At 39.3% G+C, this 21,826-nt stretch overlaps 1 protein-coding gene across 1 annotated transcript in view; it reads right to left on the bottom strand.

Moving 5' to 3' along the window:
• INO80 (INO80 complex ATPase subunit) overlaps positions 1–21,826 on the bottom strand; it is a 66,451-nt gene that overhangs the window by 14,432 nt on the left and 30,193 nt on the right. Inside the window, exons 21-27 of the mRNA XM_086748882.1 lie at positions 21,297–21,430; positions 20,433–20,500; positions 18,879–18,972; positions 17,549–17,726; positions 12,350–12,490; positions 7,767–7,992; positions 1,993–2,120 (exon numbers count right to left, since the gene is read on the bottom strand). Coding sequence (XP_086605008.1) covers positions 1,993–2,120; positions 7,767–7,992; positions 12,350–12,490; positions 17,549–17,726; positions 18,879–18,972; positions 20,433–20,500; positions 21,297–21,430 — 969 coding nt within the window. The remainder of the gene's footprint in view (positions 1–1,992; positions 2,121–7,766; positions 7,993–12,349; positions 12,491–17,548; positions 17,727–18,878; positions 18,973–20,432; positions 20,501–21,296; positions 21,431–21,826) is intronic.

Raw genomic sequence — 21,826 nt, 5'->3', positions numbered from 1 at the left:
TGGCTGAATTAAGTAGTTGTTCTTCAGCTTAAGCTAAATCAAACAAACATGATTTTATAACTTTGTAAACTATGTGTTTTGTGCTCTCTGCCCTGCACAGATTAGGTTAGTATAATATTGTAGCAGTTACACTGACACAGTCAAAATACTGTTAAAAGAAATAGGACATCTTATGTTCTTTCATATTCAGGTAGGTAGAGGCGATGTATTTTGACACCTCAGGTCAGGAAAAAGAAAAAAAAAAATCTACTGCTACAGAATTTTTACAAGGGTTTTCTTACAAACTGAGTCCTTACTTGATTTTTAGCTTGTGTAACTCCAGCTTCTGTTACATGGATGGGGAGATGGAAAAACAAGAGGACTCAGTAGGTAGCTTATTTGGGCAGTAAAACTCAACAAGTAAAGTTGAATGTTGAGGAGGTGGAATAGCAAAATGGTGTGCTCTCAAGCCTTTAAAATTGAATGCTAACAGAAAACACAGAAGCATAAACACTCAGCTTTACGAGCTTCACGGTGTAATGCAGGGTGTCAACAAACCTGCACCATGTCCAACGCCTGCCAAAAAAGAGGCGTAAAAAGCAATGCTGGGCAAAGAGCCAAAATACAGAATTGCAACCATGCAAGTTCTGTTTTTCCTCACAGCAGCAGAAACAAAAATTCAGCTTGTGATTTGTTATTGAACTATTAACTGCTGACCTTAAAATGCACTCCTGCTCATACAAGACTCATAATTTAAGCAGCTATTGATTCAGGCTTCTCACTTTTTCTCTTCGCTTTGTTGTGGAGAAGGCAGTACCCCATGTCAAACACTGCTGAGGAGTCCACATACACCTAGGACTAATGGCTGAAGGATCACAGTATTTTGATGTTTTAGCAGTACTGAAATTATACTGCCAAATACAAATACTTTCCTACCTACTATGTATTCACAATCAGAAAGCTTCATCAGGATTGCCTCTTTCAAACTAACATACATTAAGTCTCCCCGTTTCTTACTCAGAATTAGATGGTCATAAAAGTTATTACTGTTGATCCTTCACTGATAAGGGACAGAAGCATTGTGACACAAGATACTCCTTTTTTCAGATCCAGCCAAAACCTCAAACTTTGCTGTCTTCAACAGAAGCCCAGAGAAAGAAAAATATTTATTCTAAGCATTATAAGTATTACCAATAGGAAACCAAATTAACAGTTCTCCTACCAATATCTATTCACACTAGCTCTTTGGTGGCATGGTTGCTAATTAAATACTGACTTTTTTTTTTGTTCCTTCTCTTCTGAGGCAGACTGGCTGTATTCAAGTAACAAGTAATGACTTAATTCCTATGTCTTTCCTATTGTATATGCCAGAGAATCTCTTATTACTCATGTTTACCAACTCCTGCACAGCAATGAGATGATAAAGGGCAACAGTAAAAGTCTGAAATTACAAGCAACAACAACAAAAAAATTGTAAAATTAATCACTGTTCCCCACCTTCCTTCCAAGAAAAGGACAAATGGGCATGAAATGAAAATAGAAGGAAGCAGTTCAAAACTAGCAAAAGAGGATAATTAAGCCAGGCAACTCCCTGCCACAGGGCAGGGCAAATGACAAAAACTTAAAAAGACTCAAGATGCAGCTGAGCAATTTCATGGAAGAAGAATCCATGTAGGATTACTGAATATACAGAAGGCACATTTGGCTCAGAAAGTCCTTGAGCTGCAAACTGCTGCACATTGAAGAACTAATTGTGAAGTATCACTATTCTTCTACATTTTCCCCATACCATCTGCTGTTGTACACTGGTGGAAGCATAACGCTAGGCTGGACCTTAGGTATAACTTTGTATGGCAGCTCTTATAGTCTCATATTACAGAATTTAGTGGATATCCTTCGGTATAGTAATTTTACACTAGGTTTGCTGCATCCAAATTATAGTATTTTCTCCAAAACATTGTTGCTAAATCTCCATCTTCAGAACTGGTCTTCTGTAGACTATAGCTCTCCCACCTCCAGTAAGTCAATCATCCGTGTCATCTGGGAGTAGATGAGAACTCTGTGTCCTTGAGATTTCAGTCGTGTCAACAGAAGATCAAGAGCATGAAGTTTTCCACTGTCAGTGATCAAACTCTCTTTGTCTAGAAAGAAATGGAAGAAAAGCAGGTTACTGATAAAGCCAACACAGCTACATGCAACAAGTTAACTTCTAAGTTTTCCTAGCACTTCACTGCATTATAATCCCTAATGAGTTGTGATGGAAGAAACCGCAACATTCCTTCTGGTTGACACTTAACACTGCTAACAATAACTTTTGTTTGCTGGGACAGGAGTATATGGATACACCCACTTGGCAAGACCTCATCACAGACTGATCTCCTCACAAGTATGGAGTCGCTCTTTTTTTGGACAGCCATTTCCCTCATCTAAGGATTTATTCTGACCAGATCAACAACCACAGCATGCCTCAACAGCTAAAGAAATTTTTCTCCACTTCACATGTTAAAATGTTGTCCTTTGGACATTTGCTGCTACCTGCTGCTGAGCTTCAGACTTATCCTCCACAGATCTGTTTAAGATCAAACCCCTCACCAACACCGAAAGCAAAGAACAGTTCTCTATGTCACCAAAATAAAAGCCCCTTCACAGCACTGCCTTAACTTTTCTTTTTCTTCCCTGCCCTCCACTTTTTGGGTTAGGATTTTTTTTTGGTTGTTTAAGAAATATTTCCAGATGGCAATCTTTTAAATCACTCAAGATTTTATACTGCATGTCCTATCTACTTCAGCACTGCTCATGAAGTATTTTTCAGGAAGGAGATCTTCCTGTTTGTACATTCTGTACATAAACTTCAGTAAACAATACAGGACTGCTGAAAGAGGATGAAGAGAAATTTTCTTCCAAAAAAATTATCTGCTGGAAAGGCTACTGATGATTCTTTATTCTTTGGGATGTCTGAACTTAGGTTTACAGCCAAAACGGAAAGTTGACAACTGCAGATGGCGCAGGCTAGTACAGAACCCAAATATTTTCAACATGTCTAGCTGGTACCATTCTCTAATGTCTAGCAGGTAAGACTTCTGCACACTTCTCATTGCACAGAATTAATTAACTCATGGGCTGAAGAAAATTCAACTTTTTGTAAGGCAGTTAACTGTCTTGCATAATATCATGATAAAAAAAATAGATATATACAAAAATTTATTAACTCATCTGAGCACCATGCATTTAAATGTAGCTAAAACCAAGTTCATACTAGTGGAACAGAGGAGCACAGATCACACAGCAGCGCTCCTAAAAAGCTCTTATGAGCATGGCAGGCCACACAGTCCATGAGTACCTAAATGCAGGGATGAGGCACAGAGGACCAAGTTTGATTCTTCCACGTACAACCAGAGGTTTGCTGAGAAAAGCAGGAATGTAGTTGCTCTTCTATACTTAATACGAAAGATCATTTTGAAATAACATGCCTAGGTTTAGCATGCCTTTCGGAAAGGCTGTAAAAACCAGAAAATATTCAGGAAAGTGTTCATGTTAAAAAACTTTTCCTGCAGTGAGGGAGTTCAGAAACTTGACCCATTTCCATTTTTCAAAGAGCAGCTGGCACTACTCAAGGTTCTTCTTTTGGACACAGGTTTTTAATGACAGAAGAGAACTTTATACTAGCAGAGAAAGGGACAGTATCCACTGACTTGTTAAAACTGTAGAAACAAGGCATGTTTCCCTCTTATCCTTCCAATAGTGAGGAAAAACTACTCAGCAACACTTTTATCCAGAAACATGGTGGATTCTTCATCACTTCTGTATTTCAGTCTCTTTCAAAAACATCCTTTAGCTTAAATATAAATAATGGACTTGATGGTGGAATTAGTATGATCCACATTATGACATCAGTAGATGCAGCCAACAGTGCTGCTTTCTGAAATTAAATAAATTGTGAGTTGTCAATATTGCTTAAAATTATTAGCTACTCTATTTGCACTATAAACCAGTGCTGTGAATTCTATGCTCTATGCTTTGGTAAGTTTACAGCCGTGTTCCTGCAAGGCACCAGCTAAGAATCCAAGACAAAAGACCTCTGCTCTTTCTTGGTTGTCTGCCTATCTAGTTAGTCACTGTTTTTCTCCAATTTGCTCTCCCTTTTGATGGTGATCTTGTTGCTTTGTCAGGAGCAAGTGCCACACGCTTGAATCTTAGCAACTACCTGACAGGATCTCCCAACTAGAGAGCCAATCCACGGAGGTTATGAAAGGAAAACTCAAGACCACACCTCAGGCTGGCATTTGTTCTAAGTGCAACATAAGGTATAATGACGCACTCATCTCTAAAACAGAACTCAGTCTCAATTACATACAAATAGTTAACAGTTTCATTCATTCCTCTAAGGAAAAATCAAACTTTGAACTTAGGCAATTAGGTAAAAATGGAAATGACTTATGGTTATTTGGTTTTAAAATACATCTGTCTAAGTCAACAATTCTGCACAGTAGGAATGTTTACTCTTCATACAAAATGTTACTCTCTCATTTAAATCCATACAGCCAGGACTTTTTGCTTTTATTCTAATTGGTCGGCTTGCTATTTCAGGATGAATGAACATAAGAAGTCTAGATATACATGACAAACTAGTATGATTACTAACCAAAAGCCATCTGACTGGAAGGAAACTGGAACAACAAACAGGGTCTATTCAAAAGTCAATTTCAACTGGCTTAGATTAATATATTAGCTAGTTTCCAAAAGCAAAACGCTACTGTTTTTCCCCACACAGGCATGAATAATAGAATTAAGTTTTGGTAACTGGAAATGATGCGCGTCCTTTGCTGCTGGCTCCTTAGGTCTCCATTGTGTAAGCTGCTGTTTTTAAATAGCAATAAAACATAAATTACAAGTAAAGAACTTAATTGCAGACAGTCTTACAGTCTGAAAAGTTAGCAACTTGTTAACAGTCCGTAATTTGTCCAATATCTCAGCATCAGAGCAGACTGCACTGGTGAGAAAATGGGTGGGTTTTTTTTAGGAAAGCAAAACAGAACTAACAAAAAAGATTCATCATCTCTAGAAGAGAAAACCATTTGACTTTAACATGGCATCTTTTAAGTGTCCTATCTTGATACCATTGTGTTTTCCAAGAGCAAATATTTTTGCATGCTTAAAGGCTGCCACCTAGCGTTTCAAAGTACAAATTCTGGAAAGCTGTAACAGAAAATGTACTTTATTTATGCCATCTTCAGAAAACACCACAACTAGCCAAAGGACAAAAAAAAAAAAAAAAAAAAAAAAAAAAAAAAGAGTCTCTTCCACCTCTAGTTTCTCTCACTTCTATTTCTCATTCCCTTTTACCTTGGGGGAAGAAAAAGGTGCTTTGCTTCTTTTTCAAATGGGATTTTCAAAATTTGCAATTCCACGTTTTCTATTTTTAACTATCAGTGAAAACTTCCAGTGACAATGTCTTTGGATTTTTAACGTGTTTGGGTTTTTTTTGGGTTTTTGTTTGTTTGTTTGTTTTTTTTGTTAATAGCAAAGGAACTTTAAACATTTTAAGCCAGTCAGGGGATAAAGGTCCTGGATTGCACATCAAAAAACTCTCCCTCTTTTATTGTATGAAATAAACAACAGCAGCACCAAAAAAGAAAGTTGACTGTAAAATCATACTGTATGGCTTTCAGTCTGACAAAAAGTCCCTGCCTCCAGCTACGCAGGGATACAGACATAAATTATCTACGAGGGCATACAGTGGGATCCTATGGCCAGGGAAGAATAGTTACAAATTATTATGACTCAAAATAACCCCAGTCAGGAGCTCTGGCCGATGACTGTAGCCAGGCTCACAGCTCTCTGGAGAATGAAGAAAAAGTGCCTCTGGACATGCAAAAAGCAGAGGAAAGAGAGATAAAGCCTGGGTTCCAGTTGACACCCCTGGTTCCCCTCCCGACAGTCTGCACGGCACAATGGGGTCAGTGAGGAGCTAGCTGGCTCTCACAGTAAACAGCCAGTGAGGCCGGTGCTTTTTATCGATGCTAAAAGGACTCAGACACTTCCTGCCATTTAATCCAGGACCATTTTTCTTTCAAAGAACAGGAAAAGCCTCAAGAGATTCCCACAGTGATCGCAGCTGAGCCTGCTGCCAGGGTACTGGGAACGCCGAGTCTGGGAGAGGACAGATCAGGGTTAGGAGAGAGGTATCCCCTTTTCTTCTTCTCACCTATTTACCGAAGACTTCCACACCTACCGTTCCATTTGACACTTGCTAGACTTAAGCCTTGTAAATGGCTCCTTCAGCACAACAGTCACTTTCTGCAATGCACTCTGCCTGCTCCTGCACATATAAACACAGCTGTCCTGTTGTGGTACACGCCCTCTCCTCTTAGAATAAGTTTAGGTTTGAATGCTGCTTTCCACCTAAAACACAGCTGGACAAAACTATACATATATTTTTTAAAATCCGCTTTTAGCTCCAACACCTCCTAAATTAAACCAGCTCTACATAACATACTCATCCCAACCACCTTCTCAACCAGATTCTTTGTTGTGCATTGACAACAATTTGCATAACGTTGCACCTATTCACTCACTCCTTTAAGCTTCTTCTACCCCACCTTTAGTCCTCTACAATTTTTTGCTGATGACAAAGTCATCAGCTTAAAACGGAAGTCTCTTCAAGAGAACACAGCCTTCTCTCTATTCTACATTGGCTACCCTTCTTCATTTCATGCCTTCTACCTTAATTAATTGCTTCACTGTTTTTCCCTCCTTTCTGCTACAGCAACTCATTTTCTGTTCCCAAATAGCTCATGGAAAATGGTTTTTCCCTTACAGAGGTACAAATGTGCACGTGCTTCAAAGGACTCCAAGTACTTATGAGGCACCTTCTCAAACCGGACTGTAGCAAGCAAAAGGCCATTTTCCTTTTACTGTACTAACTTCCCCTGCCAAACATCCTTGACCCAAAAGGGTCTGGGAATAACTTAGCATCTGGCAGTGTAAGCTGTTTTTCCTCTTGGCTATCTCTCAGATCTCTAGTACTTTCTGCAGAACTCTGCTCACTGCTCAAGACCATCTTCCGATAGCTAGAGTGTGTCCGGACCATGAAAGTCACTGCAGTATTAGCAACCAAATTCTAGCAAAATCTTGGATTATTTTAGTCTAATTCTAGGAAAAAACAAAGTGCATTTTCTAGCACACTGGCACCTTCTTCCCATTTACCAGGAGACATGAATAACTCTTCTTTATTCCAACTGAAACTCAATAAATCACTCATGCCTTGTTTTCCAGGCCATTTTCTTCCAAACATGGTCCACAAACCCATCCTTTTATGGACTGCTACAAGTAATGTTTATCCTTTCACTAGGAAGACCTAAAGAGATCTTTTGTTGGTCAATATGAAGGTCTTCCAACACGCTAGGAGGCAAGGTATGACTGTTACTTTTCCTGCAATCTTCCTCTCTCCAAGCTCAATAGTATTTGGTTGTGAAAGCAGGCTGTGCTTTAATAAGCAAATCCATCTCTTTACAGTCATTTGGAGAGCTGACGTGCTAAGAGAGGTTTGTAAGCAGTAGAAAAGTTTGTATTAGGCTTGTTCAGTATCCATTGACAGCTTTACTCCTGACAGAGGATGTGAAATCACAGTGTATTTTAAGACACCGGGGTTAACTTTCACTCAGGAGGAAAAACAAACACACAACTACTCCACCCCCTCAAAAACCCCATAATCAATCATAATTACCACCAAACACCAGATGTTCTTATTTATCTCATCTCTGTTCCATGACAACCTCCAAACTTACCTGGTATCCTGATAAAAGACCAGCCATTCTGAGGTCTGATCCCTAACAGCCCTCCTGGATGCTCTGGGAAGAACTGGGAGCATTGCTTCAGCCAGTCAGCTGCTAGCTCAGGGGCTCCATTGAGTACACACTGCTTTGCTTCAAGACTTCCTCCTTCCTTCAGTGCCCTGCGCTCATATTCTGCACTTCGGTCATTGCAGTAGAACTCCAGTGGCACAGCTGTTACCTATGAGTAGAATAATACTCTTGTTCAGATTTCCCCTGATCCCCAAATCTCCAGTTCAGGTACCTTCCCACAGGACAAAATTTTAAAAGTCAAATCATTACTGACATGTACAAACAGAAAACAACCTTAGGCTGGCCTAAAACAAGCAAAGACGCAACATCTCCCCACACCACAACAAAAGCCCTATAAATGACCAGGCATGGACTACTTGCCTTTTGATATACAATGCCTTGTGCCAATTGCTACAAAACTGATAGCAAAGCTGAGAGTAAAAGAATAATATCCTTGCTGCATGTCTCATTTTGCCTAGATTTCTTTTTAAAATTTCTTCTATTTCTATTTTTGCCCTTCACAATCATGTATTTACCTAGCAGATAGGAGATTTACACATAGTAAGAGAGGAAAAAAAATGAACTGGAAAACAGCTCCATTTTGGAACAGCACATTTCTTGGGCTTGACATCTGACTTGAACAGAAGTGGGCCAAAGAAACAGTGCAAGTAAGCACAGGGTGATATTTTTCTTGTAGCCATTCTATGAATCTCTTGCCCTATTACCCGCTTCAGTACATACAACCCAGCTGGACAGAGCAGTGCTGCACACAGGAACTCTGATTTCACACCATGTGAAGTATTTTGGAATGGCTCCCTCACTTTAACTCCCCCTGCTCTGCCCCATCCACCCAAACCGGGACAGAGAGTGGAAGGTCCACGTTAGCCAAACAGCTGTATGCCCAGTGGCTGTAAGGTCCTTGAGTAAACAGCTCAATCCAGCAGACAAGGCTGGCTTTCATACAATCTGTAGCTTTCTCTTATCTCTCCCTTACCAGGGTAAGGGACAACTTCAAGATACTGAAGCAATAAAAAACCCAAAAAGCATAACTAAGCCATAGTACATACTAGGACAGCCTACTCTGCTGGGTTTTCTTTAGATAACTTCACCAAGAGTTAAACTGCATGATCCAAAGCAAATACAATTACAACACTTTCACTCAAATGTAAGCACACAACAATTCACGATCAAGCACAGGAATCTTTCCAATAAAAATGCAGACTGCCAACTTCTTCCTCCTAACTTTTCTGAATATAAGTCTATTTTGGGCCTATGTTCTGGGATAAGCATTTACATAAACTATTTATAACCTATTTTACAAAAGAAAGTTAGTACCTTTCACATACTACAAAGAGACTTAATAAAGTATTGTAAACTCACTTAAAACTGAAACTAAAAATTAATATTAAACAATTAATCTTACAGTATGGGCTTAAAACAGAGAAGTTACAAATCTGCAATCTTTTGTTGGTTTCTTCACCAACACAGGAAGCAAATAAATCACTCCTTTAGCAGTCATTGTTGCTCTTATTTCAGAAGTACAATTTTAAAAAAGATCATTCATATAGATTCATGTAAGTTAAAGACATTGTCATGAATCCCAACACTGCAAAATGAGCATGCTACCTAGGGGACTATGAAAAGCAGTGCAACAAATGAAAAGGAACACCAAGGAAATGAAACTTGTGAAAGCGTTCACATTTTGGAAAAAGGAGATGGAGCTGCATAGGAAGAAACAGTTTGGGAGTCTATAGGGTTTGATGGTGAACAGCAAGCAGCTGAGTTTCTGGAGAATCAAGAAAGGGGAATTGGTTGGTAATGGGACAACTGAAACGCTAAATGCAGTGAAAGAACTATCTTTGTATTGCAGGTGAAAAGCTTTTATGGATTTGAAAGAGGATGAATTTTTTGTTCCAGCTTACTCTGGTGTGGCATTAAAAAAAAAAAAAAAAAAATCTCGGTGGAAGCCTGCGGTCCACTCCTGTTTTACAGGAGCTGTTCTCATAGGAAAAAATTAATCTCACGAACAGAGACTTATTTTTGCAAGGGCAAATCAATTGTTTAAACAGATTCATAAGCACAATTATAGTACATATCAAAACAAAATTAATAAAGCATATAAAATCTTAGCAATAATGATAGAGCTATCGTTTTGCAACATGCCAACTGCTATTTTTAAACCAGGCTGGCTTATAGGTCTATGCACACAGCCACAAGAAACACTGCAAACTGAAAGGGACTGTGTTAAGTGAGACCTTGTAAACGTTCCCACTACTCAGCAGATACTGTTAGATGGCTTCTACTGCCATCTGCAGTCCAAGTACAGGACTGTCTTTCAATGTACACCACAACGATGGTTAGACAGACTTAGACTGTTTCTTTTGAAGGACGCTATCAACCATCACATTTCAGTTCGTATTTATACACGGGATAGACTGGAACAAATACTCTTTCAGGCACAATCTGTGATATTTCCTTCCAGGACACCTAAGACTAGCAACCACTAAACACAGAATGGATTAGACTAATTTCTGACACAGAAATAGGGCTATCTACTGAAATCTATGGAGATTCATTAGGATTTTTAAAAGATAAATAAAGTCACATCACAAAATTCTACAAGCTACATTTCAGTAATACCTCACCTACAGGAAGAGCTAGGAGGAGACAATCTTGAGACAAACTCTGTGTGTGCCTCAGTGCAATTTCTACATTAAGAAGAACAAACCACCTGTGTAACACTGACTGACATCTGAGGACAAAAGGCTATCTTCACTGTCAGCTCCACACTTTCTTAAATGCATACACACCCTTCTAGGGTAGAGTTCTGCATCTTTTACATGGCCTTACAAGAAAAACTAACATAATTCTGAAACAGATAAAAAAATTCTTCCATTCAAGCTTGTTCATTCTCCTCCTCTTTTCTTTTTGTCATCGCACAGTTTCTACAGTTTTTTTTTTCCAGGTTTTTTTTTTTTTTTTACTCATAACAAAAAGTAGGGTAGTCCTTAGTACTAAACCCTCTTATGTCAACACACTCCTGTCAAACACTTTGAATGTAACAGTCATGGTTTAGAAATAGATCAAAAATATAGTGACAGGGATATATGAATGCATTGCCACCTGAAATTCAGTAACTTAGTTTAGTCAGGGTAATTGTAAAATGCTTCCTGCATTTATCTCCATGCAAAGTTAACCTTTCAGACATTGTGAGATGTGCAAACCCACTTCTCACCACAACACCTCTGACACACTGGGATCTACTGAACCACTAAAGCAAACAATGTTACTCTAAACCTAATTAATCAGCTTCTTAATGAGTACAATACAAGATCCATCCTTCAAGTTACTTTTTTTTGGTGATTGAGGCCTGTCCATACCCTGGAAAATTACCTGCATAGAAAGCAAGCGACCACACTAAGGCCTTGCTGCTCACTACTAGCCCCCCACCCCCAGCTGCTACATAAACATACGCTCCTATTTCCATCATTCGCTCCATTAACTTCCCAAAATTCATCACAGGTCAAACAACAACAGAAGGCTATCGTTTCTGAGAACATATGTGCTCTTTCTGCTGTTTCAGCTTTTCTACACTCCTGCCAAAAGTTTCTAACAAGCGTAAAATTAAGTCTTTGTATTCCTAGAAACAAAAAGCCACGCCTCCACTTAATCACTTTTATACACCAGCCAAGCCAAAACAAGCAACTTGTATTCACTAGAATGTATGTCAGATATGATCTCTCCTTGTCTTTCCCTTCCACTTCCTACATAGCCTTCTGAGCCCCTCTCCTCCCTTCATAATGTATAGGAAGTATTCCACATCTTCATCTGCAATGCAAATTGAAGTACAAAGAGTGACAAATCAAATGAATCTGAAAAGGAAGCATTTTTTACAATTTACTCTAAGTAACTGCTTGTTCTTGAACCAGGCAATATGCTGTGACTGGGAGGTGATATGTAACTTTGAGAATTCAGTTGGATTCCTGGCCCCTAGAGCTGCAGGCACAGATGAATTCAGCTCGAGGAGCAGCACGTAGGTGATAGGCAAAGTCTTGCAATTTGGCATTTCCCTTTTGGAGCACAAGCTGACACAATGAGAGAAAATGAAAATCCTTTCCAAAAAACCGTTGCTCCTCAGCCCCTTTTTGTCATCAGACTTAACCAAACAATCACTCCATTCTTTTCATATCGTACCTACATATCCTCCTTAGATTACTGGACAATAATCTACTTAATTTCTTCTATAGTTTTACTGCTTTTCACATGAGGAGAGAAATTGAAATCCATGTATCTCAGAATAACTTCTGTTGGGTGCATCCTACAACCTTCCTTTTCCCTTCAGCACACATTACAGTCATTTTGCCTATGAAAAAACCCATTATTGAATACAGTAGCAAAAGGATATCCTCACAAGTTTTTTACCCAACCAAAAGAAACTAATAGATCATCCTGTTCCTAAGACACAATTCTAACAAGATCTAAACCATGACAGGAAAGACATAATTTACAACTTAACTTGGACTTACCCTGGGACTGGCTATGCACAGGAAGGACGGCAGCTCAGTCACCTGGCAGCACCGTACACATGAGGTAGCTGATCTCCTTCGATGTATGACATGATCTGAATAGCCAGTAACTGCTTTACAATGGCTACTGAACACAAGGTTCTGAAAACAAAATTAAAATTAAGAATTTACTATGTCTATAAAGAAAAACTCCTCTTTAAATCTTGTAACCACCCATGAGAAAGGCAGACAAAGAACTTCCACCAAATATTTCTCTTTGAAAAAGGAAACTACACATCTTCTGCAGTAACACTGTACAGGATCTGTGTAATTATCAGAACATTCAAACACATCAAGGAATGCTAGAAAACATCCACAGCAGTAGTCTATTATGGATCATGCTTTCTAGGCCCCTTCTATTTCCAGATGTAGATGCACTGGGCAAGATGCAGATGGCTAGCACATATAATTTGGAATCTGCTGACAAAGGAGAAAAGCAGTCCTACTGTACGTATGTGCTAGCACAACCTAAGAAATACAATCTGTCAATCCTAGCATTTAAGTTGGTGTTTCAGCTGCTGCCACTGCGACTAGTGGCCTGGAGCTGGCAAAAAGAAAGTTCAAACTCTGACTGAACATCTGCTTGTCTATATAAAAGGTGAGAGCAGAAAGAGCTGACAATAGCCTTTCAATGACACTCAGCTGGGCTAAAAAAAGCACAGGTCAAAGCTGGGGCCACACTGGATAATGTGAAGTGATCCCAAAAAACAGGCTCTTACTCAGCTAGCAATTCTTTATCAGTAATACTTGCTTAAGAAACAACTGCTCCACATGTTCACTCCTGTCCCCACAGACTCCCTTCTTGTCGGCCTAGCTGTCGGTACTCATTAAGATGCTGACCAAGATGAAAACAAACCCTCGCCCCTCCGTTCCAAGTTAGTTTTGTGATCTGGTTCACCACCTGGTAAAACAAGGCCATGTCCTGAAACAGCAGAGTGGGCAACACAAGGCTGGGAGTACGTAGCTGTGGACAAAGGATGTGAACGCTGGCTTACTCATTCGAGGACCGGAAATAGTGGCAACAAAGCATCAGCACTGCTGCCAAAAAGGGGGAGTCCCTTCCCATGACACAGTTGTGCCACTTCTTGTGCTAGTTTCAACACCTGTCACACCCCTCCACAAGCATATTTAGCTACACATCTAACCAAAGAACAAATTAAACAGACAGGAAAACAGTTTTCTGTGGCCAGCTCATGCATGGATGTGACGGTGCAAGCTGACATCAGCAGAGGCAGGATTCAGTTGCTGGGAGTAACGAAAGCACAGCAAGGATCAAAGGGGAAGAGTGACTTCTCTCTCAGCAACTTGCAGGCTACTAGACTGATTCAGAACACCTGCTTTAGCTCAAAGCCCCTCTTTTCCCTACCCCTGGCCCAGGTACTAGGGGTACAGCTGATTTTATGATGAGGAATCAGCATTGCATGCAGTCACAAGAGGTTTCCAGTAAGTCTCACAACAGCAAGCATCACCATACTGATGGTAGCCTCATCACTAGAGGAGTTTTTAACTTTTTTTTTCCTGGAAAGAGGGAATACAAGAAATGGATAGAGATGAAGCTAACAAACCGTAATTCCAAACCTACACAAGTTGTTACTTAATTATATCTGCTTCCAAAAGAGAAAAGAGACATCGAATAAGCCTTTAGCCCAATTAGAAGTACCCAAGAAAAAACTTCCACGAAGGTATCCAAAATAAGAGAAAAATACTATTTCTGCATGCACACAGTATTAGGAGTAGTTCTTATAGATGGGGATTAATCTGATTCTCAGTGCCATGCTTCCTGTGTACAAATTATGGGCAGGTCACGTAAGAAACATTCCCCTCTGAATTCCCTGACGTACGCAGCCATTAAGCATTCATGAACAGAGCAGACACCAGATATAAGAGGAACAGTGGAAACCAGCTTCCCATCAGTCACATACATGGAAAAGACCAGGTAAGGTTACAGAACTGAACACAGCCACGGCTCTGAAAACTGATCATATACCTTAGCACAACAAAGCCAAGAACTGAAGAGGAGGATTGTTAAAAAACAAGTATGTACACATCTACTGCAACCATGCAATCCAAAGTAAGTGTTGAAAGAGGCTTTCCTATATTGCAAATGAAGCTGAACATAAATACGCATGATTGATGAAAAGCTGGATGTGAGCTAGCAATGTGTGCTTGCAGCCCAGAAAGCCAACCACATCCTGGGCTGCATCAAGAGAAGCATGGCCAGCAGGTCAAGGGAGGTGATTCTCCTCCTCTACTCTGCTCTCCTGAGACCCCACCTGGAGTACTGCGTCCAGCTCTGGAGCCCCCAACATAAGAAGGATAGGGACCTGTTGGAGCAAGTCCAGAGGCCACAAAGATGATGAGAGGGCTGGAGCACCTCTCCTAAGAGGACAGGCTGAGAGAGTTGGGGCTGTTCAGCTTGGAGAAGAGAAGGCTCCAGGAAGACTTTATAGAGGCCTTTCAGTACTTAAAGGGGGCCTAAGAAAGATGGGGACAAACTTTTAGCAGGGCATGTAGCCACAGGACAAGGGGTCATAGTTTTAAATGAAAAGAGGGTAGATTTAGACTAGACATCAGTAAAAACACTTTTACACTGAGGGTGGTGAAGCACTAGAACCAGTTTCCCAGAAGGGTGGTGGGTGCCCCATCCCTGGAAATGTTCAAGGCCAGGTTGGACGGGGCTCTGAGCAACCTGATCTGGTTGGAGATGTCCCTGCTCCTTGCAGGGGGGCTGGACTAGATGACCTTTAAAGGTTCCTTCCAACCCAAACTATTCTGTGATTGTTTCTAACATCTTAAGCTCATCAACACTCCTGATTTCTTTTTTGCAGGAAGAAAATGAGGAAAGCAAAGGAGAGAAGGTTTAATCTCAACAGATCAGATTTTGTATATATTTAAATCCATTTAAGCAAATTAATACACAACCTGGAGGTGTTGAGTAAGGGGAATGAAGAGACCTCACACTGCAAGGGACTTCTGTGTTTACATGAAGAAACTCATGCTATCTTTAGACAGATGTTACCTCAATTTCAGAGAGAACCATTAAAAATAAACGTGTTTTTTGTCTACTGACTTATTTTCATGGTTTGTCTCATATCGGAAATGCTGATCTGAGCAGTCAAGAAAAGCCTTTCCAGATTTATACCATTTCCTTTTTCCTCTGTTTCTCCCTGTCCTCACTCCCTACATGTTACTATCTTATGAAGCACTAGAGGAAGTCTCTACGGAGGGAATTTTACATTGAAAGTTTCTCAAGCTTGGGCTAAGATAAAGACATCAATTCATTTTCAGTCACAATAATGTGTGCTGCTAAAAGACAGGCATGTAAACAGCAAATTCTTTTTCAACTCTCCCTTTGGTTTTGAGCTTTTTTTTTTTTTAAGATGTTCTGTATGTAGGTTGTGTGAACAAAATTCTGCAAACATAGCTTATTTTAAAGTGACTATAGGTGGTAATTTGCCTAATATGCAGGTCACAAAACAGTTCTAAAGGATCGGTCGTAACTGCAGGGCTAAACTTCCTTTAGATTTACTGGGGTTATCACAAATGCATGGTATTGCACACACTGATGCACTCTGCTCCTCACCTTGCTGTTTTCTACGTAAAAGGTACTAGTTACACACAGTCGCAGCACTGCGACCCCCTGAGAAACAAGTACTGACTTCCTCAAAGAACAGAAATTATTTGGAGAAATCAAATTATATGTTTAAGTCTTGGTACAGGTGGGTCTGTAGCCTATCCAAATGCTTTACATTTCATTTTTAGTATTAAAACCCACATGTACATACTCCACATTTAATATCTGTAACGTTAACTCACCTTCAGCTCTTTAATAAAATATATGACTTTCATTTTAATGTTTATACATACTAGCCCAAAGGCTATGTAAAAACAGAGACTATCTTTCTACATATGCAAAAATGAATGCTACCTTCTGTAACTCCATATAACTTCGGATACCATCTTCTGCTCCTTTACTGTTAGGCTGCCAGATTTATGACACCACCCAATTTTCCTTAACCATATCAACGAGAGGACAGAGCTGCAGTACAGTTTCAGAGGTAATCATGACACAGCGGGTATACAGAGCTGAATGTAATCTTAAAAACTAACTAAAAGCAAATCCATATAGTGTAGACCTTTTAGCAAGCTAGACATGGAAACACAGAGTATTTAAACATCAGCACCGCCAGAGTTAACTGGCACATACACTCAGCTGGCTTGCTCTTTGTTTGATAACTAGGACTCATTTTGTTGACTTTGCTGTTAATGCCACAAAACATGACACCAAGCTCAAGGTTGGTTTCCTAGTGCTTACGCGTCTTCAATTTCAGCTTCCTCTACACACTATTCAATTGAATTCTGGCTGTCTCCTTTCCCCTTCCACACTCATGAACAGAAGCAATATTCTCTAGAGAAATCTGGCACAATTTCACTGTTTCAGAAAAGATTTTTGTACTGCATATCTGCTAACTGCCCTAAGATGCTTTCCTGACTCTATGCTAGCACTTTTGTGAACTTCTTTCCCAGTGAAACAAATCAATGGAGCTATAACTTAACTCAGGAAATCAACAGCAATTTAGTAATAAAAAGACAAAACTTTCACACACATCCCAGGCAAAAGATTAGATAAAATGGCCTTACATTAGGCAGTAAGATGAACATATTTAGAGTCTACCAGACAGTAGCAGAAGGCAATTTTATAGTAGAAAGACACCACTGACAATGCTTGTCCACCAACTCTGAAATACAGCTAGGCTGAAGTTTCTCATTTCCCCAGCTGCTGCAACAATGTATTGAATTTTGAGAAGAGTTGGTTTCAGCCAGAAAATACACATCTTTTATTAGAAAAACGTTACAAAACTCTTAGGCTTACATGTAGAATCCACCCCTGACAAATCATGAGTCTAGTTCTGTTGCTCCAGTAGTAATTTAAGATTTCTAATTAAACTGATTTATTTTTTATAGCAAGTTTTGAAATGTATCACCACATGAGAGGAAGACAGCGGTCAAGCTATTTTTTTGTTTAGCACTGTGGACTTTATTAACTATATCTAATAAAGCAGACAATAAAAGTCATCCTGTTTCCAAGTTTGTTTTCCTCGGTTTTATAACACTCACGAGGATTTGCTGCTGTCTCCACATCACATAAATTTTGCTTACCTGCAGCAAAGTGCAGCTGTGCAAATTAGGGAAAGACAGTGGGAAATTCACATCAAGCAAGAAATCCCTGCTCCTCAGACAACATGACCCCTGCTGTTTCTCCCCTTCGGCCTCCATCCAGGAGCGCATGTGATGGAGCCTGTAGGATGCTTTCAGAGACAGGAAAAGAGCTAACCATCTGAAACAAAACATAGTAGATACATTTATTCACTATTTTGTGAAAGAAAGGTTTGAGTACATTTACAGCATAACTCTATTTGACAAGCGTTTTTTCAGAATTTCACGCTTACAGTGTCCTAACTTAAAGGAAGTAATTTTTGCCAGATTATATCTTTCAATTATATTACTCTTCTTTTCATTTTTTCTAAGGTGGCTTAACTGAATCTAAACTATTAAATCAGAATACACTTTGGAGCACTTCATTTAAAAGGGTTCAAGCCCGAGTTAGCCACTACTACTTAAAATTGCACTCTGACTTTTCTGTAAATTGTTCCATATACAAATGATTCATAACAACTTGCACCATTTATCATAAGATACAATCAGAATTTATCATAAAGATAATTCAAGATAGATCAAGAGAAACTTGTATTATGTTACTGAAACACATACAAGAAACAGCAGTCCAAAATAACCGTAACAATAAAATAAAATTACACTTACAAAGCCCTAAGCAAAATAACGTTTATTACTAAAGATGGTTTTTAATCTAAAATTTCTTACAGTCACTGTCTAACTTCAGTCAGAGTACTGCCTGTTGCAGACTACACTAACTTAAATAGATCACCTCCCTTTCCAAGACAATACATGTCAGGGTGCTAAAAATCCATTATCCTAAGCCCACGCCTTGGAATTCCATTCCATATTAAAAACAGGACATGTGGAAAGTAGACAATATGGCTCCAAGCTGAAGAACAACTATCACAGCAGAAGCTTATTCCATGTGTGTTAAAACATACAGTCAAGTGCAACTGGCAAGCATTGCAAGAAACTGCCCTTCAGGAGTCCGGATTTCGTGCTTGATAATGTCAATGACCTACAGTCTGATCCTAAGCAAACTTTTTCTGTTGCCCTTTGACCGTCTTGTGTATTTACAACGTCAAATTTTTGTAAGAGAGGTTTTCTATTGACAGAGGCATAAAAATTGCCTTGCATAATGGTGCCCTATACCTGGAGAAACACTCTAGAAGCTGCTGTAACACTACATGACAATAGACAAATGGTAATATTAGGAAGCATAGAAAATGCAGGTTTACAAAGAGATGCTTCTAATATCACTGGTATTTTCCCCATAATTATTAAAAGAGAGAAAAAAAATAATTGTCCTCACCTGGCTAAATGTCCCTGATTCATGAGGTTTGCCATTTCCGCTGGAGAGACATCAATAAACCGGAGGAAAGAAAAACAGCTTTCTTCATTGATGCCTATGTCACAAAAATACCGATGTTAGGCCAACATGTTTCACAGACACTCATAGCTGAAAATAATAGACTTACTTCATCAATTCAAGACACACATTCTCTGACATATGATAAATCTAGATGAATAAACAAGAGATCTTAATTTAACCTAGATCTTTTAGAAATATTGAAAATTTCATCTGAACCACTATTGCCTGACTCCAAGTTCCAATTAGTTTTCCAGTCTGGGCAAGAGAAGGGCATTTACTAAGCAAAGACAAATACATTCTAGGCCAGAAAACCATGCAGCCAGTAAGGATGTTGATTTCTCCTACTAAGGATCAATAGGCAGCGTGCATGTTTGTGAATACAAACATGTACCTGCCAGACAGCTGACCAGAACATGCCTACCTCACTCAAGATGCCTGCTAAACATGCTCCCTCTCACCCAGTCAGTCAGTTAAATTGGCTGGAAGGAGATGCAGGAATCCATAGAGGAATGTGAGTATGAGCATAAGGATGCAACAGATACGGTGAAGATGACGGGTACACTGTAGTGAAAGGTGGGGAGCAGAAGATGTACGTTCCACTGTCAATGAAGAAAGCCTCTCAGGCTCACCCATGTGCACCACATATCCCCAGTAAAATTAATATCTTTTTAACTTCATCACAAAAATTATATTCCTAAAATTATTTTCCTTTTATGATATGTCAAAAAGGGTTCCCAAGGAAAAAACCTATTATGAATACCAAACCAAGCAGAAACGAGAATAATCAGCAAGACACAGGGGAGCTACAGACAAGTGCACTCTCCTGTAGCTGCATCTGATCCTTCTTACTTGAAAAGGCTTTTGCATAGCTGAACAGGTCCATACTAACAGACTTCAATACAGTACTGCAGCCAGTATCTATCTTGCTTTTTCTCCTAAAGTTTTTCCCACTCCAGCACCTAAGCAATCTAGCTATCTCTTTTTAGTTAAAAAAAATCCAATCCTCTATAATACTGAATTGTATTTCTCAATATAATCAGCTTATGTGGGTTTTTTGCTCATTGATTAGATCCTGGGTCACTTTTTACTTGCAAGAGAAGTTGACATACAATACAGAAGGTACCGAAATGAATCAAAGATTTCTCTAAATTGGATCTGTGAAAAATTCGTGTTAGACTAAAAAGGCAGCATTAATCCCCTGAAGCAAGTTAAAACAAGACAGAAGGAATGGAACAAGAGACCGCGGTAGGATTGAGCGGTGACTAAATAACAAATTTGCCATAGATTATTCTTCCAGCTGCTTCCATCCTCTCCTCAATGAGCAAATGAAATATATGTACAAGTACAAATGCTAACAGAATTCTAACAAGTTCTAATCAGATTATCTCAGACGTTAAATTGATCTGGTCTCTCAGTCCTTCCCCTGAATAAGACACATTACAACATCACGTGCAAGCGTGCCACCCAACTTGCTTGCCAGGATGTTAAACTTACCCTTCCTGTGGAAGAGAGACTGCTGGATGTGGTCTGGTGCAAATGGCGAAAGTAAAACCCGTAACCACCTGAAAACAATAGCAACAAAATCAAACAAAAATCCCTAAGAAGGTGTCAACACATACAATGTTCAAACACACAATCAGCAGAAAATGCAGAGTAACTACTCAGGTCTTCAGTGTGGGTATTTCAGCACTCTGGGTACCTAAAATTGCATGGCAGTAAGAGAAAAGCATCATCAGTTCACATGCACTATTGTTAATTTGACACTGAGAGAGACCATTGTTCTGGAATTGCATTTTACACTGTAGAACACTTAGTCTCATCTTCAAACACAGCTTTCTCATCTTTGCCCTGAGCATTTCTCACAAACAAATGCAAACAAAATCAATTAAGAATTGACACAGTCGGAGAAAGCGGCAAACTGCACTTGTTCTATCCATCCAAGCTAAGTATTAAAAGCTGCCAAGGCACTCGTACATGCTCACAATATACCACGTCACAGACAGATACCAATACCTTCATTAAACATGAAAATTCACTGAAGGGAAACTAGGGTTTTTTGCTTTTTTTAAGAATTCTCTTAAAGCTTAATTCTATTACACATCATCAGCAACAACTCTAAATTTCTTTTCCTGACTTTTTTACTTCATCAAAGGGATATTTGATGATCAGGATTCCACCAAGAGCATCAGATATCAGATGCTTAACAGTTGAATGAATGGAAGAAAACTAGGAATGCACTGCTGGGCCAATGTCATTTAAGTACATCAGATAAGGGAGTTAATTATCACTTACAAAGGTAAAATAAGTCTAAGTAATAATACTAAATAGGCTAAGCTGGAGAGGAAGTGGAAGGCTTGCCTGTCCCGTGAGTGGTTGAAGACCCTGATTTGTCCGTGACGGTAGATGAACTTTGAAATCTGGTATGGCTTTAGGGAGATGTGAAATGGAGACCAAGTTTCTTGTCGCTCAAAGAGCTCTGGGTGATTGCACACCTATAAGAAAGAGAGCGTGTCAGACACTAGGAGGAATTAATTTAGTCCAATGCAGCATTTATATCCCAAAGTAATTACGACTACTGATCACTAAAACCTCAATATTGATTAGTATGCCACACTTATCTTAATGTACCTACTCAAATTTGAATACGTTATCATATCTTTTCCTATTCATACAATAGCTATTTGCCTCTACTTCCCAAGTGAATTATTTCCTTCAACAACCAATTTGGAACCAAATCAGTCAGTAGATGCGTGTACCATTTGGCTAAAGCTCTTCTACCCCAACATCCTGCATCAGAAACACAACTGAACTGTATGCAAATTTGGTTGCCTATACCAGAATATTTTCTTACATGGTGTTTTCTAGAAGATATATTTTAGTTCCATGCT

The sequence above is a fragment of the Chlamydotis macqueenii genome, chromosome 5 (assembly GCF_036417535.1).
Source record: "Chlamydotis macqueenii isolate bChlMac1 chromosome 5, bChlMac1.mat, whole genome shotgun sequence".
In the NCBI taxonomy this organism is placed as follows: domain Eukaryota; kingdom Metazoa; phylum Chordata; class Aves; order Otidiformes; family Otididae; genus Chlamydotis; species Chlamydotis macqueenii.
The sequence above is the reverse complement of the archived record's forward strand: the minus strand, read 5'-3'. Positions and strand labels throughout refer to the sequence as shown.